This window comes from Leucopleurus acutus, assembly GCF_964270905.1.
Source record: "Leucopleurus acutus genome assembly, chromosome: 1".
Lineage (NCBI taxonomy): Eukaryota > Metazoa > Chordata > Mammalia > Artiodactyla > Delphinidae > Leucopleurus > Leucopleurus acutus.
Window position 1 is genome coordinate 2,566,514 of NC_139142.1, and position 24,339 is coordinate 2,590,852.

At 53.5% G+C, this 24,339-nt stretch overlaps 1 protein-coding gene across 2 annotated transcripts in view; it reads right to left on the bottom strand.

Moving 5' to 3' along the window:
- TECPR2 (tectonin beta-propeller repeat containing 2) overlaps positions 1–24,339 on the bottom strand; it is a 98,891-nt gene continuing 74,552 nt past the window's right edge. The window contains exons 18-20 of one of the 2 annotated variants that reach the window (XM_082838130.1): positions 4,579–4,720; positions 4,067–4,216; positions 1–3,727 (exon numbers count right to left, since the gene is read on the bottom strand). In XM_082838130.1, coding sequence (XP_082694256.1) covers positions 3,576–3,727; positions 4,067–4,216; positions 4,579–4,720 — 444 coding nt within the window. In that variant the 3' untranslated portion in view covers positions 1–3,575. Of the gene's footprint in view, positions 4,217–4,578; positions 4,721–24,339 lie in introns of both variants that reach the window. The other variant, XM_082838129.1, reaches the window with a different exon arrangement.

A 24,339-nucleotide genomic window follows, 5' to 3' on the forward strand; every position in this document is an offset into this window, starting at 1 on the left:
TTTTATTTATTTTTGGAATAAATAACACATTTACATGGCTCAAATTCAAAAGATACAACAAGGTACACACTACAGGTGACCACCATGACCAGCTGCTTGTGTAGTGTCTTTCTGCCCCTCCTCTGCGCCCTGGAATTACGAAAAAGATTTCAAACCCACCAAAAGTTAGCAGAGTACAACGTGTCCACTGGCATTATCTACCTCTCCCTGTATGTATGATCGCCTACAAACTCACGTGATCATTACCACGCCCAAGAGACTTAACGCTGCTATGATGAAACTGCATGACAGACTGCTCAGAACGTACATCCCCCGGGAAGACACGTGCTTTCTAACATCTGCATATTGTTTCATGAGAGGAATGCTCCCGAATGTCAGTTGTTTTTAGTGTTTCACAATTACAAACGATGCTGCGCCGTATGTTTAACCCTGACTTAGGATTTGTTCTTGAGGACAGGCTTCCAGAAGTAGGAGTTCCGGGACTTGAGGGTTTTAAGGCTGCTGCTGGGCCCAGTGGCTTTCCCAGAAGGGCCGTGCCAACGGGGGCTCCCCGCTTGCTCCATGTGCACGCCTGCCCTGGGCGTGCACTAAGCAGTGCCCTTTCATCTCCTTTGTCCATACGTGTGTCTTCGGTGTTCCTCCGACTTGTTGCAACTATTTCCCCTTCTAGTTTTATGCGGGGTTTTTAATTCACGGCATCTTTATATTTTGAAGAAATCAAATCTATATAGTATTTTCCTCTGACTTTTCCCACTGCTTTTGAGTTTAGAAAGTGCTTGCCATCCAGAAATCAGATAGTTTTTTGCCCCCTAGTTTTAAGACTCTTTAATCCACTTAATGTTCATCTGAATGGTTAAGTAGCGGGCCGCATCAGTTAACTGTGAAGTCACTGTCCCGTCCTCTCACCTGCGTGCCGCCTTCACCTTGTTAACTCCCCGTGGACCTCGCTGGGCTGCCCAACGTCACTGGCCCTTCCATCCACATCCCACTTCGTTTGCTGGCCCCTGTCATTGCTCCTGGCAATCCTCATCTGTTTCTTCTTCTCAAGACAGTGAAGTGGCATCAGACAGCGCAGGTCTGGAGTCCCACCGAGCTGGGCTCCAATCCCAGCGCTCCTTGTGCTGACTTAAGCAAGTTACTTCGCCTCTCTGAGTCTCACTGGGGCTAATGGTATTGACCTCTCAGGGCCCTACTGAGGACGTGAAGCTGCACGCGTGAGACCCTCACAGCATATCTGGCACAGTCAAGGGGGGTGTGTCTGTGGGTATGAACATTATTTTATGGGTTCTTCTCTGCCTACCCCCAACAAAGAAAATCCCAGTGGGGATTTTGACAAATTGAGTGAAAGCCATAAATGCCTTTGGAAAGGACTGGTGTCTTTCTTTGCACAATGGCTGTGGTCTTCCATCAGGAATGTCAACTGCCTTCCCAATTCGGGCTCTCTTGGAAGTCTTCAGTAGAGCTTGGCCAGCTCTCGACCGAGTCTGACATTTCTTGTTCAGGCTGTTTCCCGGCACGTGACGCATCCCGCTGCTGTCGTGAACGTGATCTTTTTTCCATGTGCTGGTTTCCACTAGGGCACTTCTGGTGTCTGGTTTTGTGTCCTGGATGAAGACTCAGGCCCAGGGTCTCGAGCTCCCAGAGCCTGCCCACAGCGGCCCTGTGCTCTGCCTCACAGTACAGTGTCCTCCCCAGGGCCACCTCTGCAGTGGCACTCCCCCAGGACAGCCCCCGGGCAAACTGGTCACGAAATGACGTCTGCCCACACCCTCCTGGCCGTGGGGCTGGGCTGGCAACACCAGCAGCAGATTCTTTGCAGCACCAGTGGGAACAGCCTTCCTGAGTGCCCACTCAGGGCACCTTCTCACCACTCAGACATCAGACTCGACTAGGCTCGGAAAAGTCTAGTTTATTGCACTGTCTCAAAGCACAACTTAAAAAAAAAAAAAGAAAAAAAAAGAAAACTGTACAAAGCACTGAGGCTACAAGTAGTTTAAAAGTATCAAACTAACTAGACTGGGTTAATTGCACTAAAGTCCCGTGGGTTCAGGAGAGCTCTGCCATCTGAGGAGCCCGGCAAAAGGCACAACATACGCAGAAGAGGAGCCTCAGCCACCTGCACTCCCTCTGCTGTCACCAGACTTCTGAAAAAACGCATTCTATAAAAGTGAAGTAGTAAGTAAGGTCTGGGATTTCAGCATCTTGTCCTCATTTAGACCTGGAAAACCTCCATCCTCATGGCTAGCTGGGTCCTGTCAGAGACAAATCTTATCGCTCTTCACCTGTGGCCTGGGGGCTCCCGGACACACCTGCTTAGTAGAAAACAGGCATTGAGTAACCGGCCCCGGGCCAAGGGCAGGCTAAAAAAAGCAGCCAGGCTGGAGTCCTTCCGTGGGACTGCCTCCAAGAGGGAGGGATGGCCGGCTCAGGGCGGATGCCTGGCTGGGCTGCAGAGTCCTACAGCTCAGATGCCAGCGACAAGGGTAGGCACTGCAGGCCGAGCCCATGGACTGAAGTCTGACGTGGCCACAGCAGGCCCCAGTTTCAACCTCGCTGGGCACCCACCCAGATGCCCGCTGACAATGTCTGGCTGCCACTCGCAGCCAGCAGGCAGGTCCCATGGCTGCCCCACACATTGAGGACACGCAGGGCGGTGTCCATCCTCTGAAGCTGCAGCCGAGAACAGTGCAGGCTCAGGATAAACCGGGGGAAGGAATCGAAGGCCTTCCCCTGGTTTCAGAAAATACATTTCTCTTCTAAATTTGTAAGATCTGATTTCAAGTGAGGTATCTCATGTAGGTTTGTAATACAACAAACAAAAAAGGCAAGAATTAGTAGATTCATCCTCTGAAGGTGCTTCTGGTTTTCACGACGTCACCAGCAGCAGGGCTGAGTGTCACCCTACGACATTCCTATGTCACGAACATGGCTAAGGTTCCCACGACCCACCACACCTGCCTCGGATACACACGCACACTTCCGTATTCCGGGTCACCCACTGGCCTTTACAGTTCTGCTGGAGGCGAGCCCGGCCCCCTGGGAGCGGGCAGGGAGGGTGTGTGTGGCGTGTGCATGTCGCTATGCGTGTGTCCTCGTCCTGGCACAGCTGGCTTCCCATCTGGTGTGGCCAGCAGGGAATGGGCGCTGGGGCCTGCGTCTCAGAGAGGAGGTGGGGGGACCCTGTGGTGGAGACGAAGCCATCCCAGGAACACATTCGGCGGATGGACGGCACTGACCTTGGGCTCCACGGGCCCAGGAGCGGTCAGCGAGGGGAAGGTGACCACAGCAGACGGCGGTGCCACAGTGCATGCGACTGGAGCAGCCACCGTCCCGCTCGGGGACGGCCTCAGCGGGAGTCAGAGGCCCTGCTGCTGCAGCAACGGCTCCGCACCTCTCAGCCAAGGCTGTGGGTTCTGGAACGAGACGGAAACAAATACGGAGGAAAGCAAGAGCGGAGCGTCCCACCTGGCTAGACGTGCCTGACAAGAGTGGGCGAGGCACGTCCAAGGGCAAGCGACTCAAAACCGCCCGTGTCCGCCACACGGGTCTCGGTGGCCTCTCTGCCGAGAGCTCCTTCAGATGACCTCCCACTCGTCGTCCAGGTCCTCGGGGTGGGGGGCGGTGGCCTGGCTGCTCGGGGCGCCGTGGGAGTGGCTGAAAGTCCTAGTCAGCCGCTGCAGGAGGGAGCCGGCGGGGCCCACTGCCCACAGCTCGTCTGACAAGGTCACTGCAGGGACAAGAGCCAGCCGCATGCCCGTTACTCCCCAGCCTGGCTCCACGTCTGCATGCGCGCTGCCTAGCGGTGGGGCCCCGGGCATGCCCCGACCGGCACCTCGGCTTCCCTGGCCTTCAAGGGAGCGGCCCGGCGCCCCGTCCTCTTCCCGGGAGACCCTGGCAGAGTCCGGGTGCTGCGTGGCCCCCGGCAGGTGTGACCCTGGGATGGGCTCCCGTGTGGGTGAACCAGCCCTGTGGGAGCAGCACCGCCCCAGCCCCCGGCCAGAGCCCCACCCCACGGCCAGAGCCCCACCGACGCCATCCACGGGAGCGCCAGCGCCCTGGCACCTGCCTGTGAAACACGTCACGTGCCCGGGAATCTTCTTCCAGTAGTCTCCAGCAGGGTTTCTGTCGGTGACGCCGTACCGTCGGGCGAGATCCCCGTTGGGGCAGCGGGCCCACACGGTCCTGGCGCTCAGGGCCAGCTGGCAGGCTTGCAACCCTGCAGGCAAACGGAGCGTCTGTCTGCCCTCAGCCCCGGCCGCGGAAGGGACGGACCGACCCTCCCCGCAAGCCTGCTCTCCCCCTGGCTGGGCACCGAGTGGGAGCCCAGGGAAAGGACGCCCTGTCTGCAGGGCCGGCAAGGCTGCAAGAGCCCAAGACCCAAGGACCAGAGCCCAGGCGGTCCGGAAACGGTCATCCGACAAGGAACCCCAAGGACACGGGGCTGGCGCTCTGCTTGTGGGGTGCCCACGCTGGGTAACACTGAGGTAGACGCTTGCTGTCACCTGCCTCAGCAGAGCCTCAGAAACAAACCAGGCCCCAGTGTGGCCGCAGTGGCCACCGCCCACCCAGCGCCTCTACCTGGCACGTGCTCCCAGTCGGTCCCCACCGGCATCTCCTCGGTGATCCCAACTCGGACGTGCACGTTCCACCTGCTGTCCAGGGCCCACAGCATCTGGTCGCTGGGGCTGGAGTGGACGCTGACCAGGGCGACCCCGGCGGGCTGGAAGCAGGAAGGGCCTTTCCTCAGGGAAGGAGGTGGGCGCACATGATTGGGGAGGGCAGTTCCCGCACCGCCCAGGGCAGCCCGGCACGGCAGGAGCGGCGGGCAAAGGGGTGGGGGGACCAGGCCTGTCCCCAGAGCACAGCCTCACAGGGATAGAAACGCCCCGAAGACCCAGACTGAGGGACCTCCCACCAAGCAGGGAGCCCCAACTCTTCAGTGCTGCATGTCCTGGGGAACAAAGATAGGCCAGGTGACAGGAGAAGGAAAGGACATGGGGAGACCTGCGGGATGCCGGGCCAGGAGGGGCGGGCTGCGTTAACGGGCAGCGACTGACAGCAGGTGCCACAGGGGAAGGGGAGGTGGCCGGGGGCCTGGCCTGAGGGTCCTCACAAGCCCCTGTTCACAGCTTCATGCTCGGAGAGAAGGCAAACGTGGCCCAGTGTTGGCAGTGGGTGACTCTGGGTAGACCTGAGGCTATGGGAGTTACTGAAATCTGCAAGTTTTCCGTTGGTCTGAAGTTTTTCAAAATGAAAAGTTAAATTTTATAAGTTATGAAGGTAAAAGACACCAAAAAACGCAGTTGCCATTGAGAGTGTTGGGACAGAGGGTCCGCGGGGAGAAGGTGTGTGGACCGGCCCGGGAGCTCGATCAAGGGTGGCTGGGCAGCCTGGGGAGGGGTCGAGGTGGGTGTCTGTGGACATGGGTCTCCCCACTCACGCCCCCGAGCCCCCCTCTTCTGCTCTGCTTGGCATACAGACAGGGCCAGGCCGAGAGCCAGGCCGACTGTGCACAGCTGCCACGAGCTTCGCAGGAAACAGGAACCGGCAGGCAAGGCGGCCAGTGAGCCCGCTCGGCCTCGCGTGCGGGGAGGGGTGCCCTAGGCCCAGCATCCCCCCCCCCACACCGCTCCAGAGAGGATGAGGGGCTGCGGGGAGCGGATGGACGGCCCTGCGATCGATCGGCACACCACGCTGGGCACAGACGCGGCTGACACGCCCTGTGTGCCTGTGGGAGATGCGATCAGAACTCATGGGCGCTCTCAGCTGAGGAGCATCCTAAATGCTTTCCAGGCAAGAACACAGGTTCTGAAAGCGCTCTCCGCTTTCCCATGGCTGGTGCGGCTGTGACTTCCGCTCTACGGAGACAGAGACGGGGGTCTGTGCCCCTCCCCTGGAATCCGCCCTCTCACTTTGACCAAAACAACATGGCGGAAGCATCCCGCTGGCAGGGCCGAGCCTGGTCTCGAGGAGCAGGCAGCGTCAGCTTCTCCTCTCAGAACTCAGCCGGCATGGAGAAGTCTGCGGTGCGGAGGCCCCGCGGAGGGGAGAGAGGTGTGCGGGGCCCAAAGGCCCGGCCGTGGTGAAGCAGGGAGGAGCCGTCCATGCTGGACTCTGCCCGCATCCCAGCCCCAGAGTCCTGAGAGGTACGAGTAGTAAAGCGCTGCTCGAAGCCACGAAGTTTCCGGGCAGTGGTGCAGTGGGAAGACAGAGAAGACACTGTGATGCGGAGGCAGGGAAGAGCCGGCGGGCGGGGAGAAGCCCTCGGAGGAGGAGGAGGGCCGGGAGGAGAACCGCCACTGGGCGGCCAGGGCGGGTCGGCGCCCCTTCTCTCTCCTCTCCCTCCTTGGGCGCCCGTCATCTCCTGGACAGCTCTGAACCTGGACCCCCTCGGTCCCCCGGCCCCACTGCCCGGTTTGGGCACGGTCCTGCCTGCCACCCGCCAGTCACCAGGGTGCCCAGACACTGTGGGACCCCTCCTGCCTGCCCGCCTGCCTCGCTGCCACGTCTCCCGACTGCCCAGAGTACAGCGGGAACTCCTCGGCGTGACGCCCCTGCCTCCTCAGGGCCTCGGCCGGCCTGCCCTCCCCCCACACGCCCTCGTGCACAGGGCAGGCTGCAACCCACCCTGCACAACCCCACACAGCTCCTGGCCGGGGGAGCTACACCTGCCCGGGCTGAGGGGGGCATGGACACGAGGCTCCCTGCTTCCCTCTGAGGGAAGCCCAGCCCTTCACTTATTCTCATCCAATAAAAAGATAGCTTTTTACTGAAGGGTCACACACCTTTAAAAAACAACACAAACCCTAAGTGTACAGCTCGGCGGGCTTTCAGGGCATGAGGGCAGCCGCTGCCCCCCACCCCCAAACTCGATGATGTCAGGACGGGACTTGAACCTCACTCCCAGGGGAGGCAGCGGGAGGGGCAAGGACATAAGTCAGTTCTCAAAGGACAGGAGAGCAGAAGCAGCTGGAATACAAGCAGGGACGTTGCTGACTGCACATTACGAGGATGAGCAAGGCACCTGTATGGACACATCCTACGAGGGGTGTCATCCTGCAGCATTTCCCAGGCTGGGTTCCGCGGGACACCATGCCACCCCCGCAGCTCTCGGGTCGGCTGCTTCCTGGACACACACCTCCCTGTGAAGCCACGCGGTCATTTGCTCAGCAAACGCCGAGCACCTCAGATGCTGGGTGCCGGCGAAACCTCCCCGCAGACAAACCACGCGCCTCTGTCCTCACAGAGCCTCCATTTCACCGGGGGTGGGCCAGGCAAACACACCAGGGCTGCGTCACGTGACGGGGAGAGAGGGGCCAGGGGAACACCACGGCAATGGGGTAGGGGTGGGGGTCCTTGACCCTGCCGCCCCAGCAGGGGCACGCCAGCCTGGAGGCCGGTGAGTGAGGAGGTGGAGGCGAGAAGGCAGCAGACGTGCTAAGGGAGGTGTGGAGAGAGAAGTGATGTGAGCGGACACCGCGAAGACCGCCCTCAGGGAAGCTGGAAGGAGCGGAGTCCCGTGCTGGAAGCCGGTGGAATAATCCAGGTGAGAGACAGCTCGGCTGGGGGCGCTGGGCAGGACCCAGGAGACGCTGTCCCCACTCTGATTCTCAGCACGGGCTGCTCACGCCAACCACCCGGAGGGCCCAGGCCTCGGCATTTGAGATGCCCCACTGGTCACTCTGGCGTCCAGTGGTGGTGGGCAGGTGGGGGCGGGGCTCTTTGAAAACACTTTAACTAACAGGATAATAAAGAAGCGGCGGGAAGGGCTGGGCAGTGGTAGCAGGTGTTACTCAGAGGTCAGGAGGAACACAAAATGAGCCCATTAGCAGCCCCTGGAAGTCTGCAGAGGGGCGGTGGAGGGCACAGCCAGGGCCGTTGAACCAGACTGCTAAGGGTTAAGAGGAGAAGAGGCCACAGGGCAGAACAAGGCTGCTGGGGCGCTACCTGAACAAGTCAGCTCGTGGGAGAGGGAGGGACGCAGGGAGGCGGGCTGTTAAGGTTCCAGGAGGGGAGGAGGGGCCGGTGAAGTCCTGGAGTCGCTGGGGGGTGGGAGGCAGGGAGAGGAGCAGAGGACTTCTTCCTCAGAGAAGGTCTTGTCCCGGGAGGGGAGAGGCGGCACAGAAGAGTTGTCAGGCGCCCCCGCCAGCCCCACACGCTGCCACCATCCTCTGGGACACTGGGTCCCAGCCCTGGCGATGTTCTGTGTCTTTTCCAGGTATCTCAGTCACCTGTGTGTCCTGAAGGACAGTCACACAACAGGTCCCAAGGAGTGTTTGTCTGATAAAGTGGAGAGGAAGGAGGTTCTGGAAACTCACTGACTGGTGCTTCCCCGCCAGCCAGCCAGCCAGCCAGCCCGCCACTCAGCCATCATCCATCCACCTGTCACTGCCCACCCCGCCCACCCATCACCGCACCCGCCCATCCGCGCCTCCACCGCCCTCCCACCAGCCCCAACCACCCAGGAGGCGTTAGGCTGAGCGCCTGCCCCGTGCCGGGCACGGTGCTGGGTGCTGGGGATCAGTCTTCTTGACTCCTGGATTTTCAAGTCTGGTGAGAGACACGTCGTTAATCAGACAGTCACACGAGGACATGTAAGGCTGCCACAGGTAAGGGGAGCTACAGCGGTGAAGAACGTGGTGCTCTGAGCACGTACCTGGGATCAGACAGGCGGTCAGGCAGAGCTGCCCTAGGAGCTGTCGGCGAGGTGAGACTGAAGGATGATCAGGAAAGAACCAGGAGAGAAGGGCAGGGAGGCGTGTGCCGGGGGGCAAGAGCGTATGCACAGGAGGGAGCGCGGCCTGAAGGGCCGAGGCTGGAGTGGGCAGGGCAGGGCCGGGCACCACCGGCAAGGTCTGTCTCCTCAGCAGATCCCAGCAAGGTCTGCTGGGCCCCAGGGCCCTGAGATCAGAGGTGCTCAGACAGAGAGAGGTTTGGAAATGTATCCGAGGTCTGATGGCAAGAAACAAGACGCAATGAACAAGAGAACCTCCCAGCTGAATCGAGGACTCAGTGCAGGTCAGACAGGCATACCACCCTGGCCTCTGGGAGAAGAGGCAGTATGGAAAAGACAGGGAGATTCCATAAATGTCACCCACCCTCTGCCACCCCGAGAGCTCCTGAACTCGGCCCAAGAAATGCTGCTTCACGAAAGTCGACTGGAACACATTCCAATGACCTTACTCCCAGAGGTCAAGCAGGGCCAAAATGCCAGGAGGGGGCTGAACAGGAAGTAGCTGTGAAGACTGCTCCTGCCCACGAACTGGCCATTTTCAAACTGGGAAACTCGCTCTTGCTGAAGCCCAGACCCCTCCCTAGGGAAGGTGGGTAAGGCCAGAGTGGTTCTCAAACCTTGGAGTCCCTGGGACTCGTGGGGGACCTTGTTAAACTGGCACATTCCTGGGCTTGGGGCCAGACCTTCCACATCAGACTTCGGGGCTGGAGCCCAGAAGTGACTAAACAAGCCCTCCTTCTGTGTGCTACCTTCTGTAAGACAGTGCTCTACACTGTGAAGTAGACAAGGCAATACTACCCAAAGCGATCTACAGATTTCAATGAAATCCCTACCAAAATCCCAGCTGGTATTCTTACAGAAATGGAAGAGCTGATCCTAAAATTCGTATGGAATTACAAGGGACCCCGAACAGCCAAAACAATCCTGAAATAAAAAACACAGTTGGAAGACTCACACTGCCTGATTTCAGAACTGTTATAAAGCTACAGTAATCAAACAGTGTGATGCTGACATAAGGATAGACATATAAATCAGTGGAATAGAATTGAGAGTTCAGAAATAAATCTATATAGCCAAGTAATTTTTGACAAGGTTGCCAAGATCATTCAATGAGAAAAGAGCAGTCTTCAACAAATGGTGCTAGGAAAACTGGACAGCACACACATAAGGGAATGAGGCTGGACCCTTAACTCACATGGTATATAAAATTAACCTGAAATGGATCAAAAATAAATGTAAGGGCTTCCCTGGTGGCACAGTGGTTAAGAATCTGCCTGCCAACGCAGGGGACACGGGTTCAAGCCCTGGTCCGGGAAGATCGACATGCCGCAGAGCAACTAAGCCTGTGCGCCACGACTACCGAGCCTGTACTCTAGAGACCACAAGGCACAACTACTGAGCCCACATGCCACAACTATTGAAGCCCAAGCGCCTAGAGGCCATGCTCTGCAACAAGAGAAGCCACCACAATGAGAAGTCCGCGCACCGCAACGAAGAATAGCTCCCGCTCGCCACAACTAGAGAAAGCTCACGTGCAGCAACGAAAAACAAAAACACAGCCAATAAATAAATAAATAAATAATAAATAAATGTAAGAGCTAAATCTGGCAATGGTTTCTTAGATATGGCACCAATAACAAAAAAGATAAATTGGACCTCATCAAAATTAAAAACTTTTGTACATCAAAGGACACCATAAAGAAAGTGAAAAAACCCATAGAATAGGAGAAAATATCTCCAAATCATATATCTGATAAAGGTCTAGTATCCAGAATTAAAAACTCTTTAAAAATCCAACAAAAACAACAACAAAAATAAAATAAAATCCAATAACAAAAAGACAACTGAACTTTAAAAAGGTCAAAGGACTTGAATGGACATTTCTCTGAAGACGTACACATGGCCAACAAACATATGGAAAGATGTTCAATGTCATTAGTCATTAGGGAAATATAAATGAAAACCACAGTGAGGCATCATTTCACACCCACTAGGATGGCTAAAAAAAGAAAATGGGAAACAAGTATTGGTAAGGATATGGAGAAACAGGAATTCTCACATATGCTGCTGGGGACGTCAAATGGTGCAGCTGTTGTGGAAAACAGTTCGGCAGTTCCTCCAAGGTTAAACATAGAATTACCATACGACCCAGAAATTCCACTCCTAGATATATACCTAAGGAATTGGAACAGATGTCCAAACAGAAGCTACACGAATGTTCATGACAACACTCTTAACAATAGCCAAAAAGTGGAAACAATCCACATGTCCACCAACTGATGAGTGGGTAAACAAAATGTGGTCTTATCCATACAATGGAATAGCATTCAGCAATAAAAAGGAATGAAGAGGGCTTCCTGGTGGCGCAGTGGTTGAGAGTCCGCCTGCCGATGCAGGGGACACGGGTTCGTGCCCCGGTCCGGGAAGGTCCCACATGCCGCGGAGCGGCTGGGCCCGTGAGCCATGGCCGCCGAGCCTGCACGTCCGGAGCCTGTGCTCCGCAACGGGAGAGGCCACAGCACTGAGAGGCCCGCGTACCGCAAAAAAGAAAAACAAAAGGAATGAAGTACTGATACTGATACAACATGGATGAACCTCAAAAACATGATGCTCAGGGCTTCCCTGGTGGGCTAGTGGTTAAGAATGTCTTGCAATACGGGGGACGCCGGTTCAATCTCCGGTTGGGGAACTAAGATCCCACATGCCGTGAGGCAACTAAGCCCACGCCTCTCAACTAGAGAGCCAATGAAAGATCCCACGTGCTGCAACTAAGACCCGACGCAGCCAATAAATAAATAAATAGTTTTTAAAAAAATGATGCTCAGTGAACGAAGCCAATCACAAAAGGCCACATATTGTATGACTCCACTTATATGAAACATCCAGGAGAGAAAAATCCATACAGAGAGAAGGCAGATTAGTGGTTGCCAGGGGTTGTGGGGCGGGAGGAACGGAGAGGGACTGCCACTGGGTGCAGGGCTTCCTTGTGGGATGATGAAGCTGCTCTGCAATCACACAGTGATAAAAGGTACACAACGCTGCGAATGCACTGAGTGCCACTGATGGTAAATTTTATGTGTGCGTATTTTACCACAATTTTTTTTTCTTTTAAATAAATTTATTTACTTATTTATTTTTGGCTGCGTTGGGTCTTCGTTGCTGTGCTGGACTTTCTCTAGTTGCCGCAAGCGGGGACTACTCTTTGTTGTGGTGTGCGGGCTTCTCACTGCGGTGGCTTCTCTTATTGCGGAGCACGGGCTCTAGGCGCGTGGGCTCAGTAGTTGTGGCATGTGGGCTCAGTAGTTGTGGCATGCGGGCTCAGTAGTTGTGGCTTGCAGGCTCTAGAGCGCAGGCTCAGTAGTTGTGGTACACGGGCTTAGTTGCTCCACGGCATGTGGGATCTTCCCGGACCAGGGCTTGAACCCGTGTCCCCTGCGTTGGCAGGTGGATTCTTAACCACTGCGCCACCAGGGAAGCCCCTACCACAATTTTTTAAAAAACAAAAAGTAGACAGGCTTGGTTGTGACAATGTACTATTGTTTTGCAAGATGTCATCACTGGGGGAGACTGGGTAAAAGGTACACAGGGTTTCTATTATTTCCTACAAATGCAAGTGAATCTGCAGTTTTCACAATAAAAATCTCAATGAGAAAAAGAAGCAGGCAGGCTAGAATTTTGGTTTATTCATATTCAAAACTTCATAAAAATGAAAAAAAGAAAGAAGGATGCAATTTGTAAAATGGAATAAATAAGGAATTTAAGATTTAACATCATTTGGAAATGCTAAAAAAATTATGTATAATCTTGGTGTGCTTCCAAAGTCTGTGAGACAGTATGTGTGTGTGTGTACACGTGTGCAAGTGTGTGAGTGTGTGTGGGTGTGTGCCTATTCCTGCTTATTTTTAAGTGTCCTTTAAAGATAAGCTGCAGTGCGGGTGATGGGGAGGGAGCCACACCCCCTTTCTGGAAGCACCCAGATCACAGCCACCAACCTGCTTTGATATTTACAAATCAAAGGGGCTGTTCGTGACTATAAACACCCCATGTTCTCAAAAGATAAGCACTCAGTTACTCATTACTATGAACAAGTAACACCAGTGTTACAGGATATTACTCTCTCCCATTAACTGAGAGACTCTCCACAATTTATAAACTGAGATCTTGACTAGACATGATGTTGAAGTTAAGGGGTGAAGTTTTCACGTGATGGACTGTTCCCAAACTGGGACTCCAAAGGTTCTGCTGCTGTGCACACCGGCCTGGGGGCCCAGAGTGACCGTTCTCAGGTTAAGGGATTCATCTTAGCTGCCAGATGCAGCAAAAATACAGCTGAGTTTAGATAACGTGAGCTGGAAATGTGGCAGGTTCCGTGTTTCCTGGAATCAAGACAAGCTTGTTTTCGAGTTACATACAGTACTTGTTAACTCTGACTCCAAGCTTCTCGTCTCGTATATTCCCCCAAGAATTCGGACTACAGTCACTAAGTTAGTTGTGGTAAGACCACACACTCTGAAGACCACACATACAGATGGCCAAAAAGCACATGAAAAGATGCTCAAAATCACTAATTATTAGAGAAATGCAAATCAAAACGACAATGAGGTATCACCTCACACCGGTCAGAATGGCCATCATCAAAAAGTCTACAAACAATAAATGCTGGAGAGGGTGTGGAGAGAAGGGAAGCCTCTTGCACTGTTGGTGGGAATGTAAATTGGTGCAGCCACTATGGAGAACAGTATGGAGTTTCCTCAGAAAACTAAAAGCAGAACTACCATATGACCCAGCAATCCCACTCCTAGGCATATCTGGAGAAAACCATAATTTGAAAGGATGCATGCACCCCGGTGTTCACTGCAGCACTATTTATAATAGCCAGGACATGGGAAGCAACCTAAATGTCCATTGACAGAGGAATGGATAAAGAAGATGTGGTGCATATATACAATGGAATGTTACTCGGCCATAAAAAAGAACAAAATAATGTCATTTGCAGCAACGTGGATGGACCTAGAGATTGTCATACTGAGTGAAGTATGTCAGACACAGAAAGACAAATATCATATGATATCGTTTATATGTGGAATCTAAAAAAAGGATGCACATGAACTTAATTACAAAACAGAAATAGAGTCACAGATGTAGAAAACAAACCTGTGGTTACCAGGGGATGGGGGGGAGAGATAAATTGGGAGATTGGGATTGACATATACATACTACTATATATAAAATAGATAACTAATAAGAACCTACTGTATAGCCCAGGGAACTCTACTCAGTGCTCTCTAATGGCCTGTATGGGAACAGAATCTAAAAAAGAGTGGATATATGTATATGTATAACTGATTCACTTTGCTGTACAGAAGAAACTAACACAGCATTTGTAAATCAACTATACTCCAATAAAAAAAAAAAAAAGACCACACACTCATAGGATAAATGACTCTGGTAATCACAGACAATGGAGAGATACAGCTGATGGCTCTGGTCACTGGTCACCTGCCCTCCGCTGGTGGCAGCTGAGGCAGGCAGAAGTGTGCAACCCAGAAGTTGTCCAGCCCTCCCTCAGCTATTTTCACTAACATTGGTTTTCTACCCAATTTCGTGAGACTGCAAGCTTGGCCCCTGTGGTGTGTGGCCTCAGTTGCTTCAGGGGCCTCCGAACTGGTCTCCATCCTACCTGGGGCTGCAGGATAGTCTGCACTGGGCATCTAACTGTCTTGCACTGTTGGCCACGGTCCCTGCTACCTGCAGGGTAACCCCCACCCCCCCACAGCCCTGCACCCTCTCCCAGCAGCACCCCCTTTCTGGCCTCACGGTTGGCCAGGCCCAACAGCGCTGGGCTTTGGCTCTAAGCAAACAGGACTTTGCACCCCACCTCTGGATTCCCCTTTGCAAGACTGCTGCGAAAACCCTCCCTGCTCACAAACTGCCTGCTTCGCTGGCCTCCTGAAGGACCCCCTGCCCCATCTCCCAGCCCAAAGGGGCCCCATCCAGGCTCATCCCACCAGGCCTTCCCCAGTGTGCCCCCCATACCCCACTCCCCTAGGGGCTGGGCAGACTCGGAATCCGTCACGCTTTTCCATTTTCACAGCCCGCAGAGCTCCAAGCGTGCCTGGTCTCACAGAGCCTCTGCTCAAGAAACCCTCATGCAACTGGCATATCGGGGGGCAGCAAGGCTCAGGAACCCCACGTGAGGAGAGGGAAGGCAGCACAAGCAACTCCAGCTCAAAAGAAAACACAGCCTCTTACTAAAAAGCTCTGGCTTTTCTGAATCAAGGTCTCACCAAAACCGATTTGGGGCTGGAAAGGATGCAGGAGACCAGCTAAGCCCAACCCCCTCATATCCTGGGTGAGAAAACTGACAAAACTAAGGCTGAGAAGTGAGGGTCCTGTCCATGGCTCTGGGGCTCAGACCAGAGTTCTCCAGACTTGTAGCAGACTGAGCCTTTGTCCCAAGAAACACACACACACACACACACACACACACACACACACACACACACACACACACCTCCCTCAGCCAGAATGTGAATAAATCCAGGAGAAAAGAAAAAAAAATTGAAAATTTTGCAACCAAAGGTAATGTTTATCTAGACAGATCCTTCTGGTATGGACTTTATGTGACCTTGGATAAAATTCAGCAGGAATGTTTCAGAAACACCAAGGCGGATGAATCGGAGAGCCTGCAGAGCATCACAGACCACACCACAAAAGACGCCTTCTGGAGAGAAACCCTAACCCCTCACGGTGGCCAGTCCCACTTCCTTCCCCTCCAAGTTGTGCCCTCCCTCTGTCCTAATGAACCTTGAATCCACCTAACATTTGTGACACACGGTGAACTTTGCCTTTCCTTGAGGATTTGGGGTCTGGACCAAGCACCCCGAGGCTGCTGTAGGGAAGCCCTCAGGCTGTCCCTGGGCACGTGGCCCCAGAGTTGTTGCACTTTCTGAGGTCTGTCGGGTCATTTTAGTTCTTCCGTGTTTTCTCCTGTAGGGGATCCTTGTGCTGCCTCTGGTCTATTCCTTCTCATTTCACATAAGCTTCAAACCTGGATACCAGTGTTAACAGCCTGTATTTAAAGTACCAGCAGGCTCTCAGACACTCTGGCCTTCAACTCAGCGCGTGACCCGGGGCAGACCCCCTCCTCCTCGGGCTCTGTGTCCTCAGCTGGAGGATGAGCAGGTGACCTGCGAGGCTCCCCTACCAGGTTTTCACGCTCTGTGTCTGGGACATGGCAGTTCTGGCTGCCCTGGGCCTGCTGTGCCGCCCAGTGGTCTCCCCCGAGACCTGCGAGCCCCGCTCTGCGAGCTGCCTTGGACCCCTGTGGCAGGCACCCAGGGCAGGTGCACGGGGGCAGCTCTGCCAGTACTGGTGGAACACGTTTGGCTGAAGTATAGGATTTTATCTGGAGAATGAGTTGCACTGCTAAAACTGCTGACCCAGCTGAGCGAGGCCACCAGATGCCGGGCTCTGGATGGGAGCAAAGTTCCTCTGCTTCTTTCTTCCTCTAGCTGGCCGACTGCAAAGCCAGAGGACCTCCCCCCTGGGGATTCCTGCGCCGGCTCCTGCAATCTCCTTGGCCCCCGCATCTGGTCTGAATCCAGCAAGACACAGCATCTGCTAATTGCAGGGGGATGTGCTAAAGAAAAACACTCACAAACAGGTTTCCTGGGCAGCTGTTACGTTCCGTTCTTCCTGAGCAGGGGCTGGTGAAGTCGGCCGTGATCACTCTTTCTGTTCACCACTGGGGAGCAGACCCCAGCCCGGATGACTGTGCCCGTGGTCAGCAGCAGGGCTCCAGCGTTGCTGTGATACGAGGTCTGCAGAAACTCTATCTCAGGGTGCAGGTGCCTCCAAGAGCTTCTCACATTCAGCTGCTCAACTGAATGCCTGGTGCTGGGGCCCTGTTCACCGGCTGCTGCCCAGGCAGCCTGGGACTGGCCGTCCAGAGCAGCAAAGCCCAGAAGGGAAAGGTCCCTGGAGGTGACCCTATGGTTTGCTCCCCTGGGACCGCATGCAGACGCTTCCTGGTACTAGCACACACCTGTCAGCTGGGACAGATCCCTGGGTGTTTGTTTTAATCTCTGGGTCATCGGGTGTTAGAGACTGGTGAGCGGACTGCTGCAGGTCTGGGGAGGCCCATCCGTACCCTGGCGGCCCTGGACTGGGGGTCACAGCCTTCCGGAATGAGAAGAAAGGTTTAGGGACAAATAACCCAGGGAAGGCTAATGTTTCTTAGGAACAGGGCTTGAAGGGATGAAAGCTCAAAACAACAGGTGTTCAAATGGAGCCATGGGAAAAAAGGTGACGTGGGGAAAAAAGTAAAGAAGTGGCAGAAACCAATTGCCCTCAGAGTGGGGCCGCTCCGTCCAACAGCGTTAGACTCCATTTCTGGAGGTCTTCTCCCTCACCTGCAGGCAGCACCACTGTGTTCATCAGCGACTCAGTGTGTAACAGAGAGCTCCACCGATACCTCGACACCACTCAGAGATGCTCAGAGGATTAAAGGAAAATGGACAGGAGGGAGGGGGCATCCTCCGAGGAGCCCTACCACCACGAGTGCGGAGTTGGAAGGGAGGACCTACACCATGGCTCTCAGCACTGGGTGTGTGTCCGAATCACCTGCAGAGCTTTGAAAAGCCCACAGCCTCCTGGGCAATCATAACAGAAGGAACACACGCATCTATCCTTGCAGTTCCTTCTGAAAGAAACAACACTACAGCGAGAGTGGAAGAGGTTTTTTGTTTTTGTTTAAGTTCAAATCTCACAAGGATAATGACAAGAGGAGAAAACTGCCACACAACTTTGGAGGCTGGAAAGTGGAGAATGAGCAGGAAAGGACTCAGCAGCTGAGAGCAGGGACCCCCCCAGCAAATCACACAGCCCGATCGCCGCGCAGAGACCGCAGCCAGCACGTCTCATGCACGCTCAGGGGCCCCCGCCAGGCTTGTGGGCCCCCCGCTTACACCAAGGTCACCAACGTCTACAGAAAGGCCCTGCGTGAAGACAGCAGAGAGACAGAAAGCAGGCAACTCAAGGGACACGGAGACCACGCATGGGAAGAAACTTCAAAAACGTCCTTGAGGGCAAGAGAAGACTCGACCACTGTGAAACAGCAAAAGGAGCGTCCAGAAATTTAAAATATAATCACAGAGGAATTCCCTGGCGGTCCAGTGATTAGGACTCCATGCTCTCACTCCCGAGGGCCTGGGTTCAACCCCTGGTCAGGGAACTAAGATCCCACAAGCCTCACAGTGTGGCCCCCCAAAAAAAAAAAAGTGTATGTTTGTGTGTGTGTGTATGTATGTGTGTGTGTATATTTTTATAGAAATAACCCAATAGAGGGGTTGCAGGATAAAGAAGAAAGATAAAAACATAAAGAGAAAGAAAATAGAGAAAAGGTAAGAAAAGCAGAGGCCACTTTAGGAAGTCCACAGTACGAAAGCAGGACGCCCAGAAAGAGGACACAGAAATGGGAGGGGCAGAGGCCAGAAGGTGACTGCCAGCATGGGAACAGGACACATCCCAGAACAAACACCGTGAGCTCCAGGCTGAAAGGGCTCCTGGCACGAAGGATAAAACAGGCTCCCCCAGGCACATATCACTCTCTGCTCTCAGAACGCTGGGAACAAACAGATCTTACAAACTTCCAGAGAGAAAAAGCAGGTCAAATATCAAGGATCAGGTATCAGAATGGCTTCAAACTTCTCAACAGCAATACTGGACACCAGGAGATGATGGAAGAAGACCTTAAAATTCTAAAGGAAGTCTATTTCCAACCTAGACTGCTACACTCATACAAGGTCAAGGATGAATGTGGGCAAAGACTTTCCGACACACAACGCGTCCAAAAGTTACCTCTACAGACCCTTCTCAGGAACCGACCGGAGGATAAACTCCACCAAAAAAAAGAGACAGAAAGAGGAAGACACAGGATCCAGGAGACAAGGGATCCAAAGCACGAGCAAGGCAAAGGGGGCCCAGGAGGACAGAGTGATCAGGCCAGAGGGCCGGCCAGAGCATCCAGGACAGATGACTCCAAGAATGGGATGGAGCCCACAAGAATGGGATGGAGCCCACACGCCCAAGTGTACGGAAGGGAAACGGACACAGCTGGCAGGGAGAGCCTGGGGTTGAATGTGTAAAACACAGAAAACCAGATGGGAAAAAAAGACTACGATCGAGCCCAGGGAAAACAGAGAGTCGTGTGGACAAGCAAACGGAGTGCAGTTTACTGCCCGGCTCAGGTCTGAAGGGTGTGCGCCCCATCACAGCACCGCAGCTCCTGAGGATGGAAGCAGGGAGACGGGCGCACGGCTGGGGGGACAGGCACCCTTCCCTTCCGGCAGGAGTCAACCGAAAACCTCTAGAGCTAGAAGGATAGAGACGCAGCTCCCTATGAAGTTACTCAGGGAGATGACGCCAAAAGAAAGGAGTTCTCTAGACGGGGGATGACGGGCGGGTAGACGCGTTTCCTGTAGCACACCTGTAGAACCAGCTGACGTGTAACCTGTATACTTACGTGTGTGACTCTGATTAAAATAAGAACCAACCAACCAAGATGCCTGAGCCCCATCCCGCTGAGCTGATCTCCAGGGGAGGGACCCAGGCCTGGACATTCTCAGCAAGTACCTCAGCCGGTCCCCAGGTGGATGTGATTCTTCACTTTACTGGTCAGGAGATGAAGGGCCAGTGAGTTTGGACAACGTGCCCAAGGTCATTTGGTCTCATATGGAAAATAATAACTTTTAGTTCAGGTTCTTTTTTTTTTTTTTTTTTTTTGCGGTACGCAGGCCTCTCTCACTGTTGTTGCGGCCTCTCCTGTTGCGGAGCACAGGCTCTGGACGCACAGGCTCAGCGGCCATGGCTCACGGGTCCAGCCGCTCCGCGGCATGTGGGATCCTCCCGGACCGGGGCACGAACCCGTGTCCCCTGCATCGGCAGGCGGACTCTCAACCACTGCGCCACCAGGGAAGCCCAGTTCAGGTTGTTTTGACTTCAAATAGCAGACTCTGACACTGAAGGTCCTGGCTGGCAGAGCCCCAGGGGCCGCTGTGTCCCCGAGCACTGTCCCCTGCTGCTGAGGGGGAAATGCCGCCACACCCTCCCGCCATGTCAGCGAGACCTGATGCATCAGCAACAGAGCTGGCAGGCACAACGGGGGCAGCCAGTCTCGTCACCGAGAGAAGGCCTGGACCCCAACACACACTGGCTTCCTGTGCCCCAAACATTCGGCGTCAGGGTCCCCACTCACCTGCCACCCCAGCTCTGCGTCTCACAGATATGCACTCTGGATTCAGGGAGCCAGGCCGAAGAGTTTCACGGCTCACTGCAGGCCTTCCTCGCCTAGAGCCTGTCGCGCCCCAGCCGTCGGGGACACCCACTGCCCCTGGGGTCAACGGCAAACTCTCCAGGCCAAGGGCCAACTCCCCCAGAACCTGAGCCCGAGGACCTCTTGAGTCTCCAGTCACACGATGCCCTTCCTGCATCCTACCCTCCCAGAGGGTCTTGCTGGGTACGACTAGGATTTAGAGCCGAGAGGCACAAGAAACTGATGTCTCACCAGGCTAAGGATGGTCCCCAAGAATGGACCCCAACAACGAACTGTCCTGCCCAAAGCACCACGGAGCAGCGCTTTTCCCTACTCAGAAACACTGGGCCAAATGAATTACTTGCTGGTCACTGGAAGTGCCCACTGGGTCTGCCAGGCCCAGTTCAAGGACTACATCGTCCACAGGAGCCAGAGCTGGCAACCCTTGGTGACCTGGGTCTCCTTCCTGGCTGCTACCCTGACCTACTGCCCCCTCTGCCTTTGGTCACCGAGCTTTCATCTCCCTCCAGGGGCGGCCTCCCTCACCCCTGCTCCCCTGCAGCGCCCAGCACAGCCCCGCGCACTCTCGCATTCCTTTACAATTTTTTACTGTCTGATACATTTTAAACAGCTCTGCAGAGGTGTGACTCACATATAATAAAACGCACACATTTAAAGCGTATGATTTGTGGGAACTCCCTGGCGGTCCAGTGGTTAGGACTCCGCATTTTCACTGCTGGGACCTGGGTTCAATCCCTGGCTGGGGAACTAAGATCCTATAAACCACGTGGCACAGCCAAAAAGGAAAAAGGGGTACAATTTGATCCCTGCTGCCATATGCCTACACTGCTGACACCACCCCGCACCCCTCCTCATAACCCCTTCCAATCCAATCCTGCTGCCCTCACAGGTCCCCAAGCAACCACTGCTCTCTGGAACTACAGATGAGTCAGCATTCTCTAAATGTCATGTAAATTAATCATTATAATATGTATTGTTTTTCCACCTGGCTTCTTCACTCAGCACAATAATCTCATCAAGTTCGGGTTGTTCTCAGCCACTTCCTCAGGTATTTTTCCTGTCGCCTCCCCCTCTCTCTTCTCCTTTGGAACTCTGACTATATTTATATTAGGCCACGTGAAGCTGTCCTGTGCTCCCTCATGCCCTGCCTTGTGGTTCCAGTCTCTTTCTCTCTGTTTCAGTTTGGAAGCTTTCAACCACTGTGTCTTCGAGCTCACCGATCTTTTCTCCTGCGATGTCTGCACTGCCGCTGGTCACCCAGGGATTGCGTCTCAGGGATTTTACAATTTGTATCCCTGAAAGTTTGATTTGGGTCTTTTCTGCGGCTCCCATTTTTCTGCCTAACGTGTGCAATCTCCCCAGCTTCTAGAACATAAAGGATAAAGCCATAACAACTGTTATAACGCCCTGCCTATGCATTGTATTTATTTATTTTTTGGCTGCTCTGCGTGGCTTGCAGGATCTTAGCTCCCCAACCAGGGATTGAATCCGGGCCCTTGGCAATGAAAGCACCAAGTCTTAACCCCTGGACCGTCAGGGAAGTCCCCATCCGTAATTATTATAATAACTGTCATTGTAATAATCTGCTAAGCAGACGCTTTACAAGGGCGGGTGCCACCCCTGCCTTACTCCCCTACGCAGCCTCGCTGTCTGCACTGCACACAGTCAAGCTTCCACCGTCATAAACAGCATCAAAACAAAGAGCTTTGGGAATATTTCTGATTATTTCCCAAGACTGATTCTTATTAGATTATTCAGTTATGAACTTACTCCATAAGTAATATAAGTTCATTGCAAGATATTCACAAAATAGAAGTGAATTAAAGGAAGAAAAGCAATCAGGCACAACAGCACCACACAGCTATAACCACTGCTATCATTTTGCTGTATATCTTTATAGATTGCTTTCAATGTACACACAATTTTTAAAAAATATTTATTTACTTATTTTTGGCTGTGTTGGGTCTTACTTGCGGCACATGGGATCTTCTGTTGTGGAGCGTAGGCTCTTTGTTGCAGCATGCAGGATCCAGAGCACGTGGGCTCTGTAGTTGCAGCACACGGGCTCTCTAGTTGTGGCCCGCAGGCTCCATAGTTGTGGCACACAGGCCCAGTTGCCCCACGGCATGTGGGATCTTAGTTCCCTGACCAGGGATCAAACCCACGTCCCCTGCACTGGAAGGCAGATTCTTAACCATTGGACCACCACGGAAGTCCCGCACATAATTTTATTTTTTTTTAAACAAAAACAGAATCATCAGACATACTTGGTAACTGACATTTTTATTCTCCATGGGAAGAAAACCTCCTCTGGGAAGCATAGTTCAGGGGACGTCGCTGCCCATGCTGCATGCATCCTGCAGAACTCAACTTGGGCCTCAGCATGAACCCCTGGCAACATCCTCAGGAGCAGGGACCTCCTAGACACTAAGCATGTAACTAGCAACGCTGCTCTCTTTCTCTTATTAAAAAACCGGTACTGTCAGATGCAACTGTGTCTCATGTTTGGCACGCGGAGCTCTGAGCTCCCTGTCCCAGGATGCTGTGTCGTGTCTCCGTGTGGTATCGCTCACTGGGATGTGAGGAGGGATTTAACCCATGGTGCCCCAAATGCAGTGAGAGGAATCTGGTTTAATTACCCCCAAGGTCTTGTACTTTTATGTCAGGAGGGAACACGAGTCTTCAGAACACCCCAAAATTCTTAGAAGCAGGCAGCTGGTTGGACCTGCAGAGCTGGGCTTTGGGGTGTGGGTGCCCCGCTCCTTCTGCCATCCCCATCCCCTGTGTTTGTGACCTGTGCCAGCCGCGGAGGAAGTATGAGCAGCATCCAGGGTTGCCCAGAGCTGCCCTGGACGGGAGCAGAGAGTGAGAGCCACTCTCCCTGCGCCCTGTGTGCTCCCGGTGCCCCGAGACAAGTCAGTGGAAGGCCCAGCAGGGGTGGGGGACTTCTCTAACCCTAACGCCTCTCCAATGCAAGCCTTCCTGACGCTAGCTGTGAACTTCTCTAAAGATCTGGACGTGTAAAGCAGCATCAAGTTCTGTGCCCGCTGGCAGCATCTGAGAGCACGGCATTCTCATGGGATTACCTGTTACCATGTTTGCATATTTATTTTGGGGTTTTTCTGTTCATACAGCTAAAAATACCCAAAGCAGCTGAGTTTAAAGTAAGTTTTTAAGTGTTCGTTTGGCCACTTACCAGTCACATTAGTCTTAGTTTTCCTAGTTTCTCTCTTTTCCAGGAAAAGCTATAATCCAGGCAGAGTAAACGACCACGGAGACCAGATGGGCCAGTCCACACAGGAAGAGTCAGCTGGAGGCTCCCATAGGGGAGGCCAGGACACTGGGCGGGCTAAGGAAGAGCAGGGGCTGCTCTGGAGGCAGAGGGGGCAGAGGGAGGGCAGAGAGGGTCCTCTGAAGGAAGAGGTGGGACCAGTGCGGGTGGGGCTAGCTGGACGAGCCTCTTCCCCTCGGGCATTTCGGTGCCCCCGGTGCAGCGAAATCACAGCATCAACTGTGCTCGCTTTACACACACCTCTACTATGGACAGAAAATTCTCCCACTGAAGCAGCAAACTCCAAAGAAAAGATGCTAAACATAACTATAAATATTTTCTCCAAATCCTTCCAAATGTTGGCAAGTCTGAAAACTGAGTCATTCGTTTTGAGTACTTTGTTAAAACTTCACCCCAAAACTCCTACAGGAGGGATGTTTTACCAGAGAAGTGAAAGGGACACAGAAATTGAGAAACCGCTGCTAATTTCAGAAGATCCCTGTGACTTCACTTCTTTGTGCCCTTTAGCATCTGTTACCGCTTCAGCTGCACACATCCTACCTGTAGACCAGGATGTGCATGCCCAAGAAGAAATAAAACAAACTAGAAACAGGTCGAGGACTTCCCTGGCGGCGCAGTGGTGAAGAATCCACCTGCCAATGCAGCAGACACGGGTTCGAGCCCTGGTCCGGGAAGATCCCACATGCCGCGGAGCAACTAAGCCCATGCGCCACAACTACTGAAGCCCGCGCTCCGCAACAAGAGAAGCCACCGCAATGAGAAACCTGCACACTGCAATGAAGAGTAGCCCCCCACTCGCCACAACTAGAGAAAGCCCGTGCATAGCGACGAAGACCTGAAGCAGCCAAAAACAATTAATAAATAAATTTTTAAAAAAAGAAGTCGATTATGATCAAAACATGGAAACCCCATTTACATTCTGATACTTGAATTCAACCAAACTGTCCTGATTTTCTAGATCCTTTTTTTTTTAATAAA